Genomic DNA, 22,396 nt, shown 5'->3' on the forward strand with positions numbered 1-22,396 from the left:
CTGTTGTACCCCCAAGACACAACACACTGCTGCAAGAGGGGTTCTAGTGTTGGTCCTATTAGCAGTTGTGTGACCTTGGGTCAGAATCCCTTCATCTCACCACACTTTTTTTTTCATTAGTAAGGTAGGAAGACCAACCTTCCAACCTACTTTTCTGTAAATGCAGTTAAAGCAGATAGCAGTTGAAAGACATCTGAGAAATACATAGCTCTAAAAAAAATAAAGGAAGCCATGAAACCCCAAAACCAGTCCAGGATATTATCATAATCTTTTATTATGTATCAAATTGTCTTCAACATAAGTTACAATCTGATTAAATTTGATAGACATTTTTTTAAATCTATTTAAAGAAAAAAAAATCTCTTTATGTACAATATTTTTTGTCTAGAGTCTAGCAAATATAGTACCTTTCATTGCAGGATTTCTGCCTAACATAATAAGCAAAAACAAACGACCAAAAATTATAAACCAAAGCAAAACAAGTCCCTCAATCTCTCAACTATCCATATGAATAAAGCATTAAAAAGATAAACAAAGAATAACATTTTTTCTTGTTTATAAATGCAGAATGAATACTAAAAGTTAGTGGCAAAAAAAAAAAAAAGAAAAAACAACAACAACAAAATAATAACAACAAAAATAAAACCCCAGGAAAATAACCATCTATCTTCAGGGGTAAAGTTTCCTGCTCAGGAGTGCACGCTGACTCTAGACCATCTCTCGGCTTCTTCGGATAGCACAGCACAGGATCATACTGAAGATCATGCCAAAGATCTGGAAGACAGGGAGGAGTAGGAGGAACAAGGTGGCTTTTGCTGAGGGAAAGACATGAGTCATTCAGGCCAAGACAGAGGACTAGGACCGTGGTCGGCAAACTGCGGCTCACGAGCCACATGTGGCTCTTTGGCCCCTTGAGTGTGGCTCTTCCACAAAATACCAGGGCCTGGGTGAGTCTATTTTGAAGAATTGGCGTTAGAAGAAGTTTAAGTTTAAAAAATTTGGCTCTCAAAAGAAATTTCAATCATTGTACTGTTGATATTTGGCTCTGTTGACTAATGAGTTTGCCGACCACTGGACTAGGAGAATCAGAGGCCAAATGAATTAAATGTCAAAGCAGGGAAGTGTAGGCTAGATAATGGGAGGGATCACTGACAGGTGTGATTCTGAGAGTCTGCAGCCACTTGCTAATGCAAGTAACTTCCCTGGGTGAGACAAATACACTCAGAGCTAAATTGAATGCTCAAATTTAGATATTCCCATAGTCCACACAGGCTGGAACTTTCGCTTCCACCTTTGTGTTTTTGCGAGTTTTATATTCTATTTTAAAAGGTATGGTTATCTCTTGTACTGAAAGCTGTGCCATGCTTTTCTAGATGCAGATGAGAGGTACAAATAACCATTTAGAAAGCAAGCAATTCTCTCTTTTGGGGTAGTCTTGTGAGGGGCACGCGAGGGCTGTGTCCCTTGAAGAGTTCTCATCATGCCCTCCTGGGGGAAGAAGGGGAGACCCTAGGGAACCTCATCGACCCTTGATGGTTCCTGGGAGCTGATTACTAGAGAGTACATTATTGGATGCTTTGGGCTGTCCACCCTGGATGCCTTTCAGACTACAGAGGGAGATGAAACAATTCACATCCATGTAGCTTTCATTGAACTACTTTTCTGGGAAAAAGAAGAGCAGGTACATGATGAAAACATGTTTCAAAGATCATCCCAGGATAACTAGCAGATCTGGGGTGATCCAGACCCTTGCATGGTCCGTGGACCAGCAGCAGTCGCTTCACCTTACATTTACCCCTGAACCTTAATGGTTAAGAGAATGGATTTGAACACTGAGAATGAGTTCAAATCCCAGAAGCTTCACTCATGAGCTCAGAGACTTAGATCAACTTACTCAACCTTTCTCTCTCTGTTCCCTAGTCTCTAAAATGGGAATGCTAAGAGTTCCACCTCATAGGTATGGTGAGGATTCAATCAGCTGATAAATGTGTTAGCACTTAAGATAGTGCCTGGCCAGAGCATGCACTTCATCAATGTTAACTACTAAGAAGACCCCCTCCTATCTCCCCCCCCCCCCCCCGCAATGTCCAGGACACTCACCATCACCACGGCGATCCCGATGCCCACGGCGCCGATGATGTGGAACTTGTTGTGGAAGACCTCTTTGATGGCCTCAGGGCAGGACTTAGGGGGGCAAACCAAGAACCTGGTCACACACGATCCCTGCTCACACCTCCTTCCTCCCACAGTACCCGCTTCACACCCAGAGCATTGGTGGTTCCAGAGAAGGGAGGGGACAGGAGTGTTCAGGTATCTTGGTTGGTGGATAGAAAGGAGAACCAAGAGAGGAATAGGAGATGGGTGCCACATATTTGGATAAGAATTCATAGAAACAAGAGGGGTAAGCCCCTGCTGTGGGTCCGTTTCTCATCTGGGTTACATCTTATTCTTCTGGAGTTTGGACATTAGCTCTAGTTTACAATCTTGAGCCATTTACAAGTCTACAAAGCAGATGTCCAGGACTCAGAGCACACCTGTCCCTGATGCCTTGAGTGCTGGGGGAGGCAGAACATGGGGCAGCAATGGGCAGTTCCAGGTGCCAAATCATTGCAGGCAGCTAGAAACACTTTGCTATTTCCCTGGTCTGGCCTTTGTTTTGCTGCCATTGGGGACACAGAAGGCGCCAAGGCAGGGGAGAAATGAGGTGGCCACCCTGGGACCTTGCAGGTGGAAGACATATTTGTGAAGCACTTAGATGCCTGTCCTTCCAGAACGAGAGGGCAAATTTCACTTGTGCCCTTATGGGATTTGCCCAGAGCAAGTGGGCAGGGGCACAAAGATCTTGCTCTTCATGTTTACCTTCACGGTGATGGTGTCGAGTATATCCTTTTTGGGGCAGATGTCCGAGATGAATTGTTCCACTCCCCCAACCACACCACAGCAGTTCAACTGCAGAGAGAAGGGCAGGGGTGGGGTAAGAGAAACAAACACAAAAGTGACTGAAATAGAGACGCACTGGTCTGGGACAGCAAATGCCGTGTGCACATGCTCTGAGGATGCAAAGACGACATACCGCGTAGTGGATGGCTTTCAGCGTTTCCCGCTGGGGCTCGTCCTTGTTTCTCAGCTTGGTGTAGGTGTCCGTGTAAAATTCCTGGAGTTCCTTAATCACCTGTGATGGACCAATAGACGAGAGAGCAGCAGAACAAATGAACAAATGTCACCTGTTCCGTCTTCACCCAACAAATTCCCGTGCTCAGGAAATGTTACAGAGCCGACTGCCCCCATCCCCATTCCCCCTCCCCCTGTGCCATCTCTGGGACCCCTCGCTCTCCTCCCACATCCTCTAGGAACTCCACTCCTGTCATTTCCCCTTCTCCTGCACCTATGGTTGGTCCTTTCAGTCCCACTTAGCTCCTTCCCTTCTATCTATGAGCAAAGTGTTATCTCCTCAACTTAAACAAAACACAACTCCTGATCTGGCTAGTTCCTCAGGCTTCTGTCTTCCTGTTTTCTTCACTCAGAGGCTGTGTGACTTTTGGCAAATTAACCAAGCCCCTCTGTACATCACTTTCTGCATCTTTAGGATGGAGATTGTATTAATCCCTACCCGAGAGATTACTGTGAAAATTTCAATGTGACATTACATGTTAAGCTCCTAGCACAGTGTCTGGTACAAAGTAAATTTGGGATAAGTATTACCTATTATAAAAGAGAGGCGATGTTATCCTCCTCCTGTAACTGGGTTTGTCCCAACTTAATGGATGCCTGTCTCTTGGTCCCCCCAAACCCACAATATCAATAAACTGATCAATATCCAGCCTTCCTCCTTCCGTATTTTTCATCACTTTCCCTTCCTATTTCCATGACTGTGGCTTCTATCATCTGAATAATAAAATCATTCTTTTTTCTTTTCTAAAAACGGGGTTCCCGCATCTAGTGTCTCTCTGCTTCTCTCCCTCCTGCTCAACATGACAACACAGTCCTTCCTAAAACATTGCTCTGATGTGGCCATCCTGGCCCATAAACGCTTTGGTCTCCCTAAGGAGCCCACGCTCAGCTGTGTCAGGCCCTTTCTTTGCTGGGAAGTACCCTGTCTCCCACCAACGTTCCTCCTGAAATCTTCTCTCTCATTCAAGGTTTAGGTCAATGCCCTCTTCTCCAGGAAGCCAGAGATCCCCCTTTCCTACCCCACCCTTTCAAATCCCATGGGACTTTTGGATATGAGTGACTTCTGTGACACTTATCAAATGCATGCCTGTCTGCCACACTAGGTGGCAAAGGTCCTTAAAAGGAGAGCAACAGTTCGTGCAGCGCTTGGCTCATATTTACAGACGAGGTAAAGGAGCAAGGGCGCCCAGCCCAGAAAGCCGTGTTTCCCTAAGCTGTCTTTTCCAGAAGAATTGGGGAAGGGCTGCCAAGGGGTGAGACACGCACAGACACACGGGCCCAATGACTATTTCCTGAACATCTACTCTGTGCCAATACTGTTTGGGGAACTGGAGGCAAGTGGTTGGCACAGTACCACCCAGGGTAGTATAAACGCTCACATTCCCTGCCCTGGGGAAGCTCACGTTCTGAGGGCATGTGGGAACGCGGTGAAATAAGAGGCGCGATGAAAGCTGACCAAGGTGGGCAGCCCGGACACCCTTCCACCCGCATCACCCCTCACCCCAAACCCGAACCACCCGAGGCCCCGAGGTCTTACAGAAAGTACCCACCTCATCTTTGTGCGAATATCCCCAGACGGCCGCAGCTATTTCAAGGGCAAATATCACCAAGAGGAAGACAAAGAACTAGAAGGTAAAACGGGGGTGGGGTGAGGAACAATCTTAGCCAACCAGAAAGATAAAGGGTATTCTGGCAAACAAGGAAGAATAGCAAGGGGCGAAAGCTGCAGCAGGGAAGGCCTGGGCACAGGGGTCCCCAGCATTGGTACTCCTGAGGAGTTAATTAGGAGCCAGTCAACGATAAAATACCACTGCTCACGCGCAAAGCCACTGAGATTTGAGGAAATAAGTGAGAACACTCTGGAGTTTGAGGAAAATTGTAACAAGTTTTTGAAAAAAAGAGAAGGCACAGGTACCTGTGGATTCAGGGAAAGAAAGCAAACGTGGCCCTCGAAAAAAGGAAAAACAAAGTCCTGGCATTTAGTCACCTGAGGGAAAGTGATAAGATAGAGAGACTCCAGAGAGGACGAGAGGGAGGCACCACCACAGGGGAGAGGATAAGACAGCTGCCTGGCCAAGAGGCTGGGGTAGGGCCCTGAGTGGAGGGACCTGGGGGCGCTGAGGACAGCTCATGCCCTTGGGGTATCCTGTTCACCCTACTCCCTCCCCCCCAGCTCCACCCCATCCCACCCCACCCCATCTCACCCCACCTCATCCCATCCCATCTGTTCTATGGGATCTCGGGGGCAGGGGGCCCTGGAGTGGGTGTGGGGAACACAGAAAGGATACTCACCAATCCCAGCATGCACTGGGACTCTTGCACAGCCCCACAGCAGCCCAGGAAACCCACCAGCATCATGAGGGCGCCGGCTCCAATCAGAATATAGACTCCTGAGGAGAGAGGACAGAGGACAAGACATGGAGATATTAGCGTGGAGGCCCAGCTGTTTCCTGCGATTCCGTTTTCCCTCTCTATGATGTGCTCCCTCCATGTCTTTGTCACCCTCCACCTTTGCTCTCAAGCCTCCTTCCCACCAGTCTTTCTTCTAGGACCCCATGGCATCAAGTCCTCACTCCTACCTTACCCTCAGCCTTCCTGGAAGGTGCCTATACCCCTTAACTGGGACAAAGAATACCCCTGGGAGCCCCGGATTCTACGAAGGACACAAACTGGCCTAGTCTGTCACCTGTTTCCAGCTAGATGAATCCACTTACGCTAACAAAGACAGACCCCCGCCCCCCCAAACTCCGGGTAAATTCCTGGGACTCTGATGAGCCCCCTGCCAGCCTCTACCTGGCAGAAGAGGCTGCCAGGGCAAGCTCCCAGCAGCAAGGGGCTGTGCACACTGAGGCAGCCAGCCCTGCCGTGGGTGGCAGCGAGGCATGCACAGTTAGTAACACCCAAGGGCACATGTTGGCAAAGGTAGAGCAGCTTGCTCTAGTGCAGAGAAGATAGGCCTGGTGTCAGGAGACCCTTGACTGGGTCCTAACTCTGCTACTAAGTTCTGTGTGATCATGGGTAAGACATGTTCCCTCTCTTGGTCTCAACTTCCTTATCAGTAAAATGAGAAATTGGCTGCTAGAAAATTTAAAAGAGATCCTGCCCTCAGAGCACACTACAGCGATCTTGCGGTTGCCATTCGGTTACTCTAGGTTAAGGGTGAAAAGGCTCGATCCTCTTGTTAAAGGTAGGGTGTGAGTGACGCTTCCTAAGCCTTCAATTTTAGTGACCAATGGAGAGGGGGCGATGAGAAGGGCAGTGCCTTTTGCAATTTCTGACTATGCCCAACAAAAGGCATATTCCTGGGACGGGGAGACAGTGGAGCATACTAGCCCTAGTCACCCCCCGGGAATGCCAGAGGGGCCCAGGTTGCAGTTATATTCTGGAGAAGTCACAGCTGTTCTGCAGAGACCACCCCCCTCTGAGGCTCCCTCAGCAGACCCCATGGAGCATTTCTTTTTATTTTATTTTTAAAAAATATTTTTTATTGATTTTTTTACAGAGAGGAAGGGAGAGGGATAGAGTCAGAAACATCGATGAGAGAGAAACATCAATCAGCTGCCTACTGCACACCCCCTACTGGGGATATGCCCGCAACCAAGGTACATGCCCTTGACCGGAATCGAACCTGGGACCCTTCAGTCGGCAGGCCGACGCTCTATCCACTGAGCCAAACCGATTAGGGCCCCATGGAGCATTTCTAACTCTGAAGCCCAGAACGTCTGGGTTTGAGAGCCAGCACTGTGACCCTTGGGAATGCCACCTAATCTCTCTGTGCAACACTTTTCTATCTGCAAAGCAGAAATGGTAAGGTCCACCACGAGGTGGTTATGAAAATTAAGAGACATGTCATCAAGGTGTGCACAACAAATTTCAGCTACTGTTAATCTTAAGAATGCAAAGGATGGGTGACAATTACGAATCATAATGGTGAATTTTTACATACTTGCTGATCCCTCCCTGCTAACTGGGAGCAGGGCGACTTTCTTGAAATAGGGGCTGAAAGGGAGAGAATCTATGATATTTCCACACAATACACAACAGGACACTGCAGTGAGAACCCTGGGCAGGTGTCTGTGACTTCACTGGTCCACATCTGGACCCCTAGTACGAGGGCGAGGCTTTGCAGGCCACAAACCGTGCAGTCTGCCTGCAGCTGAAGCTCACGGGCAGCGCCGAGCACAACGCACACAAGGGAGCATTTGTGTCTCTGCCCCCTTTGCCCCACATCTGTCGTGATGTCAAGTCACGTGGGTTTACTGGCAAACCCCTCTGCTGTATGAATATGGGTATTGTTCCCGTGCATGCCTGGCTCAGACTGGGCAAGGGGACAAATGCAGCTTGTCCTTGAGTCAAGTCCCATCCTCCTGGGCAGTCCCATACTGCGGGGCCCAAGCCCCGGGCGCTGCGGAGGAGGGCTCTGACATGAGGACACCCGTGCGTCCGTCGAGGCAGTGACATGGCCTCAGCTTCTCCCCATCTTATCGGGACAAGACAAGGAGGATGAGTCACTTCTCTGAGCTCCATAACAGGGACTGAATAAACAGGGGGTATTAAGAGATCAAGAGGATTTACAAACACACGAAATCTGTTGAGTGGGAATGAACAGACAGACATGTTTTCTCTAAGTCCAGATCCCAGTTGGTAGGCCTGGAGACCCTGGCAGAAGTCGGGGAGTTGGGTGAGTAGCATTAGGGAGCTGTGATAGGGAAAAGTATTTCCAGTGCAGAGAGAGAGAGAGATAGCTAGAGAGAAAGAAAGCATATTCTCCCAATGGAGAATAAGAAATATTCATTCTTGGGCTTAGCGGACAAAGACTTTAGGACAAAGGGTGCTGTTGGCTTTAAATCTTGCTCAAGCAGCTGCAGATCTGGGGTGTCTCGGCTTCACCCTCTCCAGTTCCCCGGCAGCTGTTTATGGGGATTTTAGCAGCAGCTATAAGATGGGTCATCTGCAAGCGCCCTCCCTGGAAGTCGGGGGGAGTGGGTTGCTGTTAAAAGGGCCATCCCTGCAGGGATCCCCCTCGCTAAGCTCCTCTGAGCCTCCACCCCAGCTCGTTAGCAAGGGCTGGCCATGCAGATAACAAAGCTGTTCTCCTTTATAAAACAAGTGAATGTGGGCTTTCCATCTGACTCATGGAAAAAGTTATTTGTCACAGAGCCTTCTCTAGGATTACTGTATTAGTTTGCTCAAGGGCTGTTTATTCTGCTTTTTTTTTCAGGCTGACATTATAGCTAGTTTTTAAAAAAAGCCCTTGGTGTAGCAGTGGCAGATGCCAGGGTGTCTTTTCACCTGTTTATCAGGGCTCGGCGTTGGCTGGACAGAGGACACATCAGCCTCCTGTCACCACCTCAACCCCTTCTTGCAAAAAAGCACTCACCACACCTGTTTGTGTGGAGAACAAAACCCAGCAGAGCTCCTGGCCTCCACTTGCTTAGAACAGGTGATTATCACCAATTAACATAATCAGGGTTCCCAGGAACCCCAACAGCTCTCTTGGTCCCTCTCCATCCCACTGCTGGCCGTTTTCATTAATGAGCACCACTGCGAACCCCATCTGCCAAGCACAGAGGTCTCTGCCTCCCAGAGGTGTGGGTGTGTAGACGCTGCCAGTTCCAGGACAGGAAGATGAAGAGACACAGAACAAAACAAGCTGCCGCAGATCATAAGCTGGAAACGGGGAAGTCAGCGGAGTGTAGGCAATGTGTCAGGCACCGTGTCATAAAAGGGGAACGGTCCTTGAGAGTGTGCATGTCCACGGCCTCTGGTTCACCAACCCCTCCCCCCCCCCCCCCAGATGCCCTCATTCAGTGGCTATGCTCTGGGAGGACACCAAGGAGTTAAGAAGGGCTGCTGGCCTGAGACCAAGAAAATGAAGTTCCCCAGCATGTTTGCAGCCTGGGATCACGAATACTGCTGACGGGCTGACTCTCCCAGGGCCTGAACAGCAGACAAGGCCCTTATAAGGCTGCCTGTCAGCTGTTCTGCTTCACTATGGCCTGTTTTGAATGTTGGAACGTTTCTTTTTCACTTGCTTCTCTGTCTGGCTATCCATTGTTTCTCTGCTTTCAAAGCTGTGGTCCTTCAGGTTTCCTGATGGGCCAGCTGCATGGTCAGGCTGGCCTGTGGATTGCCCTGCAGATGGTCAGTGCCCCTGGGCAAGGGATGGTCACCTCCTGATGCTGGGAGTAGCGGCTGGGGTGGAGCTGGCACGCTGCTGGAAGAGGGCGATGGGTCAATACCAAGGCTGGTGTCACAGTCCAAGTGGGAAGGGGACCCAGTGTGTAAAGCCTCCTTAGCTCTTTGCCCATGGACCGTAATGACTGAATTTCAGAAAGCGCTCAGGGAAGGGCAGGGCCAGGCTAGACCCAAGTGGCCACCCAGCTGACTGATGCTCTAGTGTCACTTGCATCATCCTTTGCTCCCTGAGCTTCTGCGACCTGAACGTAGTCTTCAAAGCTGAGCTCTTTCCCAGGCGGGGGGTCCAGTTGCAAAGGGTCCATTTCCTCTGTTAGAGCTTAAGGCTGTGTTAATGCGAAGAAACACATGCATTGTGTCTCTGTGGGATTGTGCCTTCCAATCCCTATCCTAGTCACTGAAGGTAGGACCAGCGGCCATGGGGGGTGGGAGGTGGGAAGGGCCTGCAATGACCTGTGAGGTTCCCAGAGGCAGGTCCTGGCTCCCCAGACAGTGCGCTCATCACTCTCCTGACACTCTACACGACTCGCCCACCTGTCATCTGCTGGCTAGGGCCACCGATACTTGTGGTTTCCCTCCTCCAACGACAATTTGGGCGTAATCCAAAGCCAAAAGAGCCCCCACCCTGCCCCCACCCCTGGGGAATGTCCGGTCAGTGTAGATATTTTCCATTCCTACATCGGGGAGGCCTCCCCACAATCCAGTACAGGCAATACAAGAAACAACTTTCACAGGACTGGGTTCAAATCCTAGCCCTGCCTTTTGAGGGTATGGCGCTCGGACAGGTTATTGAACTCCCTAGGCCTCCGTTTCTTCATTAGGGGATCACTCCATGTATGGTAAAGAGCCCCCGGGATTACATTACATAACCACACGTGAGACAGTGAAGGACACACAGAGAAGGGTTGGTGGGAGCGGGTGGGAGCCAGGCCCCCTGCAGAGAACTATGGTAGGTGCCTGGGGATTGCCCCCGCCTCACATTCCTCCAGCAAATCTGCTCTCCCCTCTCGCTGCAGAGGGTTCCCAGCAGCCTGGTGTGACGCGACATGACATGACATGAAAAGGAGTGCTCCTGGTCTCCCCCAGCACCCCGCCCCCGCCCCCGCCCCCGCCCCGCCCCTCTAGACTGCCACAGACTCACAAAAAGCAAGCAGTTGCTAAAACAAGTCGGGGCACTATGGAGACCTGCTCCCTAAAACTCTGCGCGCAGTTTAAAAATGCACACGCGCATTGTGCTTTCCTTCCTCTCACTTTTTTTCTCACGATAGGGAGGCACACCCTAAAAAAACCCCAACTAACGACAACAGCAAAAAATAATAAAAGCTGGGAAACCATCCACAGAGCCCGGGGCCCTGGAACCACGAGGCTGGCCTCGCAGGCTGGCCTCCGGGAGGCGGGAAGGAGGTCTGCAGGCTGGCAGCCACCGCGCTCTTCCTGAAGGCCTGGGCGATAAGTCTCTTCAGACTGTTTTCTTCATCTTTTTTTTTTCTTAAAAATAACTTCTTTGGTGGGTGGGAAGGAAGTGACCAAACTTATACTTTGAGCCTGATGATGTGACAACACCACCCTAAAAATAGGGGCTGCTTTTGTTTCTCGCAAATGAAATGCTTCCTATTCCCAAAGCGGGCAGAAAGGAGAGTGGCAGAGCCTGTGTTGTCCCAGAAACTGGGCAATTGCGTTTGACAGGCCTCCCACTCATTTTAGAGAGGCATTTACGTGGCGATACGGCAGCGAAAAGTGACAGAATGCTGCTAGAAAAAATGCCACGGAGCCTGTGGGTACAAAGAAACCTGTTAAGTCAATTCTTACTGAAATTGGAAACCTATTCCCTAAAGTAGGAATGCTTGGCCTTTACACCAGCACCAGGGGTCCAGAGGGCCGGCGTCTCTACTACTCCCTCTTACTAATTTTGACTGTTATTATCCAGGAGGCAGGTCTTTGGGGTCTCAGAGCCCCTCTCTGAACAACTGGGGAGGAGTCACCTCTCCTTTGCCTGGCACTGTGGATTCCCCAGGACAAAGCTTTTTGAATTGAGGAGATGATTAAGCCTGAGAAGACATGAAACGAAGAGGGGATCAGGGTCCAGGACAGAGGTTCTTTCTGTTTTGTTGTTAATCCTCACTTGAGGATATTTTTTCCACTGATTTTCAGAGAGAGTGGGAGGGAAGAAGGGGGTCGGGGAGAGAAACATCAGTGTGAGAGTGACACATCGATTGGTTGCCTCCCACATGTGCCCCGACCTGCAACCCAGGTATGTGCCCCAACTGGGAATCAAAACCACGATCCTTCAGTGCGCAGGTCGATGCTCTAACCACTTAGCCACACTGGCAAGGGCAGGACAGAGGTTCTTAAATCCCCAAGAGTGGCAGCAACTTTGGTGGAGCCAAGTTCACAGAGAATAGCTGAAACTCCAGACTTAGTCAGCATGAAAAAAGAAACCACATCAGTCAAATGCAAATTCATGGGCATAACTACACAAAGCAAGGCTTGCAAGGGACATGACGGACCAATGTGGCCAGAGCAAACGTCTTTCCCAAGGCCAAGCCCCTGGATCAACAAGGCATCTCTGCAGCTGGAGGAAGCACCAAGTCTCCCCATGCTCACCTGTGTAGAAGCTGGAATGACTATTTTCTTGCTCAAAGATGCTCTTCGTCTGAGGGTCGAATCGGAGCCATAGTCCAATGGCAAGGACTGCAATCCCAGCAAGCTGCAAGAAATACAGGGTGTTGGCATTAATTCTGGCTGCCAGGGAGAGCATGGTCTCTGAGTGCTGAAGGTGGAACCACACTTGATTTCTGCCCCTCACCCATGTACCTGTAGTAGCAGCAGCCTGTGTAGGATTAGGAGTAGGGGATCAATCCATTTGCTAAAAATATCAGTAAGCTGGGAATAAATAATTACCTACTCGCAATACAGCAAAAATGGTTACTTTATGAACAACGGAATATTATACAGCTGCGAAAATGAACTATAGCAATACGCAATCCTATAGTGCATCTCACCATGTTAAACAAATGAAGAACCCCAAGAATATATTCAATATATTCCATATAGTTAAATATTACTCTACCGTTTAGGGGGTATAGAGATGACAAAGGGAAAAAAGGGAAGTGATTATTATAAAGTCGAGCGGTGGTGACCTGTAGTAGGAAGGAGGAGTTCTCATCAGGGAAGAGCACTTGGGGGCAGGGTCTGGGGCACTGGCAATATTCTAGCTTTTGACTTGGGTGATGGTGACATGGGTATTCACTTCATAGTTAGTCTTTAAGCCATGCATGTTTTATGCACTGCTCTGTGTATATACCATACAATAAAACAAGAAACAAGCTGGTCAAAGGGCACACACATGCACCAATGAGGGCAGCTGTGATTCCTATCAGACCTCAGAGTCCCTCCTAGAGCGTCCACATTTGCTCCTTTCCCTTTCCACACAGGGAAACCTTACAAGCTGACTTGCCCAATTCTAGGTTTTAGGGACTTGCTTTCTTAGGAATGATCCTCCAAATATCAGACGAGAAACCTCCAAGTAATCTTCCAATCTTAGGGAAATCCCATTTCATAGGTGGGCAAGTTGAGATACTGGACTGTAATGGGCAGACTTTCCCAATAAAGAGCCAAACTAAGGTGCCAAATCCTGGCCTGGCATTGTTGAACTAGATGCCTGTGGAGGTGGCCTCCTGCCAAGCCAGCTCCCCACCCTCAGGGCCAGCTGAGCTCCGTCTCTCACGCTCGTACCAGGGCTTGCTGGGGAGTGACTCAGGCTGCAGTGTAGTGGCCAGCTGGATGCCTGAGGGGGTGGGCTCCGGGCCAACGCCCAGGCACCAGGTTTCACTGGCCCACCCTTCTCAACGGAGACGCCCTACGTCAGAGCCCTGCTCTTCAGGAACCTTGGTTCTCTGCCCCCGGAGAGCTGAGACAGCCCAGTGGTGTGGACAGGCCTCTCTTTCCTTCCTTTTTTGCTCTCCTCCTTTTCCCCATGACTTGGCAGTTGGGTGGAAGAGGACAGCAACAGTGGAAAGGCTGACCCAAGCCCTCCGTGTGCAGTAGTGAAAACCCTGCCTACACCCGCAGTGCTGTACACTGCCCTGGGTGTGTTTCCCTAGTGACTGGCTGGAATCCCTGCTCAGAGTTCTACTCTTCAGTCTCTCACCTGTAAACAAGGAAGGTGGCCCTTTCTTGGCTTTTAAGTATGTCAACAAATAAAGGAGACTATATATTACAAGTATTAGAAGTGACTGTGAGAACAACTTTGTCAGCATCCAGGTCACCACAACTACACTCCTACCCCCTTGGACAGTCACTCAGCATCTTCCCAAACCTCCCAGTCCTCACCTTAGGGAAGGCAACACCAAACAGCAGTAAAAATGACACATCACCACATGGTCCATGGTAGGACAGTACAGAAAAGAAAAACTCATGGGTGCCAGACTTGAAGGAGCAGGACATTTAGAGTTAAAACAAACCAGAAAGCTTTAGGTTCAAGCAAATGTGGCAGGTCTTCCCTCTAATTAAGACAAGACATGCAGGTGAGGAGGATCTCCTGGCTTAGGCCAAAGACAATGGACATGGCTCCGTGGGTCTCTCTCCGTTAGAGCAGGGACATGCCGTTAGGTGGGGCCCAGCTAGGACATCCCCAGTATACTGGGTACTGGATAAGCACGCACTTGACTTCATGGTGGGCAGGCCCTGGCCTAGCTCCTCTGGGTCCTGGGGAGTTAAAAAGAAAGAAGGCAATGCTTTTCCCGCTCCCCCACCCCAACACACGGAGGCCCAATCAGACCCTTGGAAAATGGGAGACAGGCTGCTGGCCTCCTTGCAGATACAAAAGCATCAACCTGAGAAGCCTGTAGGCTGGAGCGTCACACACAGCCGGAGGTTGTTCCAGGTTTTGGTTAGCACTTAGCCACAGTCCTCCCTCTCGCCCTCATCTTGGAGCTGCTGTTGCCGAGAGGTAGTGTCCCTTATTGTCCTTTCTGTTCTAGGCTTGCGCTTATCAAAGAATTATCTTCAAGCCATCTCATTCTTCTGGTGGATAAAGTTACTCAACCGCCCCACCCCTTCCTCTGCCAGGAAAGTTCTTCAGCCAGTCACCATGAAAATAAAAACAATCCCACCCAAAGGAACGCAGCTACCGAAGGTGTGATGGAAGGCTGCACTGTGCACAGAAGCTTCTCCTGGGCAGGAGCTGGGTCTCTTTGGGAGTGACGCCATGCTTGGATAATGATGGGGCTCCCTCCAAAACCTCCACGGGTGAAGCCCCTCCCATTTCATAATTTCAAGGATCCCGAGTCAATCTGTAGAAGGCCAGTCATTTCTCTGGTCGACACGCACAGATGGCAAGAAGGACATTTCCCGGGAGAACTGAAACCAGCAGGGGAAAGACTTCAGTTCTCACCTAGTCAAAGACAAGGCCAGATACAGGAACGCAAGTCCTGCATGTCTGGACCCCATCCAGAACACCTCGCAGAATGGGGGAAGCAGCAGCTGGCTCTGGAGCAATGGAAGGAGCGGCAATAGATGGCAGTCTCATTCCTAAAGCCTCACCATAAGAGAGGGGGAAGGGAGGTCAGCGGCAGGACCGGGAGCACTTGGTTCACCAGAGGAATGAGCCCGCTGATTTTTTTTGTTGTACCACTGAGTTAATTGGCCTGAGGAGATGCTGTGTAAGCCACTAGCGGCCCCATTTTCTGTAATGCTATTGGAGAAACTGTTTCATTTGGCTGGGTCACAATGGCTGGGGGGGATCCCAAGGCCATGAAGTGAGTATAATTGGTGCCCCCTAGTAATGGATTACATGGTTGTGGGGGCAGCACTACCTAAGGGGTGCAGAGTATTCTGAGGAGAACTCACTTCTTGGTGTGGCGCGGAGGGGCTCCCCAGCCCCCCACCTGGCTCTCACCCCTGTTACTTGAACACTAGAAGAAACCAAATGGGAAGGGACCATCAAGAATCAAAGAGAACTTTGACCTGTAAAAGAGGCATCCAGTCAATGTGTAAGGGACTCCAATAAAATAAGAAAACAGGGCCTGGGAGGCCAAAAAGTTGACTGTTTCCTCCCAGGTTAATAACTGATACATGGCAGGAATGTTGGCCATATAGTTGCCAAGGCTGCTACTTTACTCTTGCCCATCCTTGTAGGATCTGAGCTGAGCAGGTTTGATACGGATGCTCAGTTAGACTAATTCCTGCTCATAGAGCTCTTGAAAGGGGACAGAGACCTGCCCAAGATCGCCAACCGGTCCAGTGGGGATGGAAGTAAAAAGTCCAGCACCTCTACTCCATGCCTTGCCCTGCCTGGTTACCTCTCGTTTCCAATTACAGCCCAAGGGAAATGTTCTGGTTTTGCTGAGGAAAGCTCCTTTGCCTGTGGGCTAGATAGAAATGGTCTCACCCATTTCATAGTGCAGGGAGAAAAAGGGTAGTGTTTTTTTCTCCCTATTGTTCTACTGGAAATGTCTTCATTTCTTCAAAGAATTCTTTTCTTCCCAGAAGATGGGCCATGAGAAAAACAAGACACACACCCAACTGAGGGCATTCTACAAAAGACTTGACCAGAACTTCTCAACACAGTCAAGGTCATGAAAAACAAGGAAAGACAGAAACTGGCATAGACCAGAGGAGATGAAGGAGACCGACAACTGTCCCGTGCATTGTGGAGGGGATGCTGGAACTACACGTGTGTGTAGCTAATATAAAGAAGGTGGGGCCTCTCCCAAGGCTCCCCGTCTCCTTCAAGAACCTGCTCCATTAATCCACCTCTTCCCTGCCTCTGCACTGTCTCTGCCACTGTTTCATCCTTTGCCAACACACATGGGCAGGTGTGTCTATCCTGAAACACCACACAGAAAACAAAACCTCTCTTCCTTCAATCTCACTCCGAAAGGCTGCAGACAGCTTAGGTCGTCGCCAACTTTTAAGGCTTTTTGCCCCGTCTTCACATTGTTTGATCTCCCAGCAGCATGACAGCATTCGCCGCCTCCTCCTCCTCACCTGCTCCGTGCATGGGAGCACTCAACGTTTCCCAGATACGTCTCGTATGCTCTTGCCTCTGCTCCTGCAAGTCCCTCCTCCTGGAATGTGGTCCTGGCCACCTAGGCCTGCTGTTCCCCCACCAAGATGTCCTCAATCCCTTGAGCTCCACATTGGCTCTCTGCAACACCCTCACACCCTCCCTTCCTCTCATCTGGGTCTCTAACCAGAGCTTAGCTCCTTGAGGGCAGGGCCACTTCTTACTCATCTCCAAGGCTCCCCTGCCCCATTCACACTTCGGACAAAACAGTCATTAGTAAATAATTATTCCGCAAATGAAGGATTACTTCAATGAAAGAGGATCTCTGAAACCCACCAGAATTTCCTCCCCTGGCCCTCTCCCCTTGGCAAGCCTCCTTTCCCATCTGAGTTTTCATCCAGACCCACCTTCGAATATCTCACAAGGAAAGTCAGAAACGACCAAGAACAATTACTCGCCCAGAGAAAGTCCTGAGAAAAACCCATGAGGGTATGTGGTGAATGTCACTGTGAGATTTAGGGGCAAGTCCACATAAAGTCTTTAGAAAATGAGAGTTTGCACTGCTGTCCTCCCCGCCCCCGCCGTACTCTGACTTTTTACAAGCACTCAACACAGGTAACCCTGTCTCTGGGGCTTATGGCCGCGTCAGGAGCCATGAAACTCAGCACTTCCCCAAGCCGGGGCCCACAGGGAGCAGTCTCCTCTCTTGCCACCGTAAACACTGTGCTGAAACACCCACACGAAGACCAGGACCTCAGTGAGTCACACCAGTCTCGCTACAGGGACAGGCCCAGAGATCTTACACTGAAACGCCCACCTGGAGTCCAAGGAACCAGCTCCAGTTCCAAAGGAGGCTGAAAACAAATCAGGGTAATGCCGCTTAGGGGCATCTGGCTGCTCTGGACCCCACGCCCCAGAGTCTGCAAAACGGGTTCCAGTTAGAGCCCGAGGAGCCGTTTCTGAAGAGGCCGCCCTATTGACGGAAACACTTACAGTGAACGTGGAGAGAGATGAGGAGGGGACAGGAAGGAAAGAGCAATTGGCTAACGATGAGGATGTTTCTGTGTGTGTGTGTGTATTGGGGGGGAGGGCGGGGGTTTGGGGAGGGTGATCCTGTTTCCCATCTCTCAGGTGGAAAGAAACACATCTGCCTGTGGGACAAATCCCACCTCAGTGAACATTCCTCTGGTGGCAAATGGACCGGGTGGTCTTGGTGACAACCCCACCCTTTCCTCTAGTCCCTTCTTCTGTAATATGACCTGACTGGTCAGTTTTGTTTTTTTTTTTAAAAGGACAAAATACTCCTTACACTTTCTCTGTCCAGCTGTCTCAGAAAGGCCCGAACGCGGAGCGCAGCTCGTTCTCCACAGTGGTTTCTCTGTGAGGCCGGCCTCAGGCGTGTGGTCACAGCTGCCACTTTGGGAAGGGCTGGAGGTGGGCAGTGGTGACAGGACGGGGTCTGGGAAGATGGGAGCACTTTCTCTTTTATGTCCCATTGTCCTCCTGCAACAGCCAGGACTATTTGGTGACTTGGGTGAGGCCGTGGCCAAAGGGATGCTGCAAAAGTTCTCAGTAAGGGGCAGGTGACCTTGACTCTTGTTACCGGTCACTTGCATGCCTGTGTCACCCAGGGCCTGGCTTACATAGGCTTTCTGTCTAAACATGCACCTGCCTCGCCTTCATCCCAGGGGAGTCTGTGTTCCCAGGTAATTCATGTGGCTTCGCTGCACAACGGTTGAGAGGGGCTGGATGAGTCAAAGGGCGGGGACTTGAGTCTGATTCTGGCACTACCACTAGGAGCCATATGACACTAAACACTTTCCTTAGCTTCTTTGAACCCTAGCGCCTTCATTTATTAGAAAAAAAAAATGTGTATGATACCTGCCTGTCCTGCCTTTGACCTAGGGCTAGGCTGATGGTGAGGATTAAATGAGGCAATGCATATAAAAGTCTGAAAACTGTGAAGTGCTGTAGCCAGGCAGATTCTGTGGCGGGTTGGGGGGGGGGCGGGGGAGGGATGATAATGACAACAATCACAAAGACCCTTGAGAAAGACACGAGACGACAGTGGGGCAATTCATGGCACTTGGCGGACGTCAGTGTCCTCCTGTGATCTGAGGAGGTGGCTGGGCGGGAGCAAGGCAGTTAGGACACTGGGGTTCTATTTTCTGGTTTCTGTGAGAGCCCGTGAGTGTGGTGTGGCGGGGAGGTGGATACATTTACCTTCTTCACACCCATACTCGGTGTCCGGAGCTCTGCTGGGATCAGATGGGAACGGCCAAAGAAAAGTGGGGAAGGAAGGTCAAAGGGAGATTGTTGGCTAAGACTGGAGGCCTCTGTCCTTCCTTGGATCACAGGCTGCTTCTGTGGGTGAATTAACTCTGCAGCAAGGAGTTACTAAAGGAGCAGATCACAGAGAGGGAGGGCTTTTACCTCTTTACTTCCTCCCTTCAGTAAGATAGGTATCAGCCCTGGGTTTGTTTGTTTGTTAATGTCCTGGACTTAGGAGACCCCTGGCATGGTTGCCCACGGTGCCCAGAAGTTAGCAAAGAGACGGGATATTGAGGAAACAAGTTTCCCTACCAGCCTATTCTGGGCCCAAAATACCAGTCATGCTTTCAGGCCTCGGCAGTGGGGACGAGGGCCTCTATGTTCACACAGGCTTCAACAGTTAAAAACAAGTCAGGCCACCCAGACCTGCGGGCTCCGGGCCTCACCCATCTCCATGGCAACCCTGGCTCACCACTGAATGCCAAGCCTGGATGGGATGATTCACTGTCAGGAGGCTGGGCCCGGCACTGCCAGCAAGAACAAACAAGTGCCTAAGCCCAAGCCCCACCACCTCTTCTAATCCTCTCCTGTATCCTCCTCCCCCAACTCCCCGTGAAGGCGGGAGCTGTTGTCTTTGGAAGGGCAAAGCCACTCGGGCAGGAGCAGAAGTCTCAGCGTCCTCCCTTATCCAGTCCCACCACACAGTAAAACAACCACACAAACCAAGCTCCCCTCTATTCAGCAGCAAAACCTGCCACGATTTGCTTTCATTGAGGATCACAAGTAAACTGTTAATTCACGGCAAAGTTTGAAGATATCAACCAAGAACATCACTAACTTTAGTTTTACTGAGTTGAAAAGCCCCAGAAATCACCATTCTGGAGAACAAGCCCTCCCCTCCCCCCGAGTATGATCCTCCTGGGCCATTTCGTCCCTCTAGGGCAACTTCTGCTCTTGGGACTTCTACTGAGCTCCTCGTCTTAGAGCAGTGTGCAAATCTACAGAAGCTGGTATCCTCAAAGGCCACTGGGAAACTTTTTCTTAGGCCAATGGTCCTCCACGTGTGGTCTCCAGCTGCAGCTGCAGTAGCATCTGGGAGCTTGTCAGACATGCAAATTCGCTGTCCCCATCCCAGACTTATTCAGTGAGAAAGTTGAGTGGGGTGGGGCCCAGCAATTTGTGTTTTAACAAGTGCCCCCAGATGATTCTGATGCTTGCTCAAGTGTGACAACCACCCTTCCAGGTCTTCATACAAAATGCTGAACAATCGGGAAGACATGGAAAAGCTCTCTCTGGGGGTTCTGAACCCAGAGGCCAGTGTGGAAGGGCAGGCAGCCCTGGAGCAGGGCTATGAGCTTCCTCTGGTCTCAAGGTTCCTGTGTCAGTGAGAGCTCACAGGCTCAGCCCAGCAGGGAGCAGAATCTCACCATTCCACGTTACACCGTGGAATCTGGAGTGTGGCTCGGATGCCCTGCCTAGTACTGTAAAGCCATGGGGACTCAGCCTAAGGACCCCCTGAACTGCTGCCAGGTGACAGTTAAGGGGGAGGATACAGGACAGTTAAGCAGGGAGGAAGCAAGACAGATACTGGCTGGACAACTCTACCTTGAACCCACTGAGCCTGGGAAGTCATAGTAAATGGTTCAAGTCAGAACCTGCATTTGGCTTCCAAAAGTGCATGCAGCACACAGGTTCAGTCCTGTGAACACTCCTCCCCAGATGCCAAGGTGTCTGAAGCAGGACACCCTTGGTAGAAACTTTGCCCTGACTTCTGCAGCCTGCGTTCTCCCTAGGCCAGGCTAGGCATGGGAGGGGCCTCTTCCTCAAACCACCCAATATTCTAAAAAAAAGAAAAATTTAAGAAATGCAATGACATTGTAGGCTATTTCGCTTTAGTGTTAATCGGACTTCTGGCAAGCTTTTCTGTCCATTAGCAACCCCTCCAGAGGCCAGGGAAAGGGAAATAAACAACATAATAATAGTAGCAATTATCATCTGTGTGTCCCACGTAATAGGAGGTGATTTACATATATTATCTCATGTAATCCTCTCATCATTATTTTCTAGATGAAACAGGCTCTGAGAGGTTAAGCAACAATTGGCTGAAAAAGACCCAGCCAGCAGGAGGCAGAGGTCACAACACTCCCCCTTCCCTGCACTGTGCCACCTAGTGAGGGGAAGAATGGGAATTCCTAAGAACTTTTCTTGAGAAATGAGAGGGTGGTCTGGACATGTTGAATTTGGCATATGACCTAAACCTTAATCTGCCACTGCAGCGAGGTGTTTCAGGTTCAGGGCGTCCATCCAGCTGAGGGGAAGCCAAGGGGCAGGGAGGGCACCGGCCACCATCTTTTCCGTTGGGTTTCTCTCTCTCCTGCTGTTGAGACTGGGAGGTGGTGGTCTCAAGCCCACAGTCATTGGGTCCCAGGGACAATGCACCTGTTAGGGCCAGCTCTCCCTTCCTCTCTTTTCTTCCCATGGTGACTGGCTCTGTCCCCCCTCTAGGACCTGCTTCAGGTTGTCAAGAAAGTTCCAGATAAGTGGATGGAAGGAAAGGTGCTGAGACCATTTTTCTTGGTTTGGAAGCAGAATAGATTTCTTCTTTCGACTCCTCTTATTCAATTCCAAAGGGGAGCTTCTACCCACTGGGCAGTCTTATGGGGATATTTCCAGCAAAGTACAAACTTGATACCTCGCCTTACCCATTGTTTCCAGACTGGGGTAATCTCTGAAATGGGCATTTTGTAGACAGTCAGAAAGACAAGTCCTCTAGTTCATCTTTTTGTTTGTAATTCTCACAGGAGGATATTTTTCCATTGATTTATTTTAGAGAGAGTGGAAGAGAGGGTTGAGGGCGGGGGGAGGGAGAGAGACACATGGATTGGTTGTCTCCTGCACATGCCCTGACAAGGGGGTGGGAGGATTGAACTGGCAACCCAGGTGCAAGCCCTTGACCAGGAATTGGACCAGTGACCCTTGGGTGCATGGCTCGATGCTCTAACCATTGAGAACACTAGCTGGGGCTCTAATTCATCTTCTGAAAGGGATGAAGCCTAGCTGTGAAGTTTCAGCAATCCTGTGCGATGCAGCTTTACAGAACCGAAGCAATAAGCTATGGATGACAGTGAACGTTTAGGACAGTGGTCGGCAAACTCATTAGTCAACTGAGCCAAATATCAACAGTACAATGATTGAAATTTCTTTTGAGAGCCAAATTTTTTAAATTTAAACTTCTTCTAATGCCACTTCTTCAAAATAGACTTGCCCAGGCCGTGGTATTTTATGGAAGAGCCACACTCAAGGGGCCAAAGAGCTGCATGTGGCTCGTGAGCCGCAGTTTCCCGACCACGGGTTTAGGACAACCTCAATCTCTGAACAAATGTGAGAGATATTATAATAGTAACTCCACAACAGCTGCAGAAGCTGACATATGGGCTCTTGTTCATATGTCGGCTTCTGCATTAAATACCCCACTATTCCTCCTGATGGTCCTAAGACTTTGGTTGTATTATTATTTTCATTGTACAGTGAGGAAAGTGAGGCTTAAAGAGTCACCACTTTGCTGCCAGGAATCGTCATTTCTAACAAGTCAACTTCCCCCTCCCCAACAATCACCGTGTGTGTGTGTGTGTGTGTGTGTGTGTGTGTGTGTGGTACTACATGTTGCTCTTGTACACACCATGGCAGGCTGGGAAGTGGACAATAAAAAAACCCCCCAACCATACATGAGAAGCCAGAAACCAGTTC

At 50.0% G+C, this 22,396-nt stretch overlaps 1 protein-coding gene across 1 annotated transcript in view; it reads right to left on the reverse strand.

The window, feature by feature from the left end:
* Positions 1-249: 249 nt before the first annotated feature.
* Positions 250-22,396, reverse strand: part of CD9 (CD9 molecule) — a 32,890-nt gene continuing 10,743 nt past the window's right edge. Inside the window, exons 2-8 of the mRNA XM_008144812.3 lie at positions 11,974-12,076; positions 5,464-5,561; positions 4,722-4,796; positions 3,074-3,172; positions 2,860-2,949; positions 2,101-2,184; positions 250-774 (exon numbers count right to left, since the gene is read on the reverse strand). Of these exons, the coding sequence (XP_008143034.1) occupies positions 709-774; positions 2,101-2,184; positions 2,860-2,949; positions 3,074-3,172; positions 4,722-4,796; positions 5,464-5,561; positions 11,974-12,076 (615 nt within the window). The 3' untranslated portion in view covers positions 250-708. The remainder of the gene's footprint in view (positions 775-2,100; positions 2,185-2,859; positions 2,950-3,073; positions 3,173-4,721; positions 4,797-5,463; positions 5,562-11,973; positions 12,077-22,396) is intronic.

Source organism: Eptesicus fuscus, chromosome 7 (assembly GCF_027574615.1).
Source record: "Eptesicus fuscus isolate TK198812 chromosome 7, DD_ASM_mEF_20220401, whole genome shotgun sequence".
Lineage (NCBI taxonomy): Eukaryota > Metazoa > Chordata > Mammalia > Chiroptera > Vespertilionidae > Eptesicus > Eptesicus fuscus.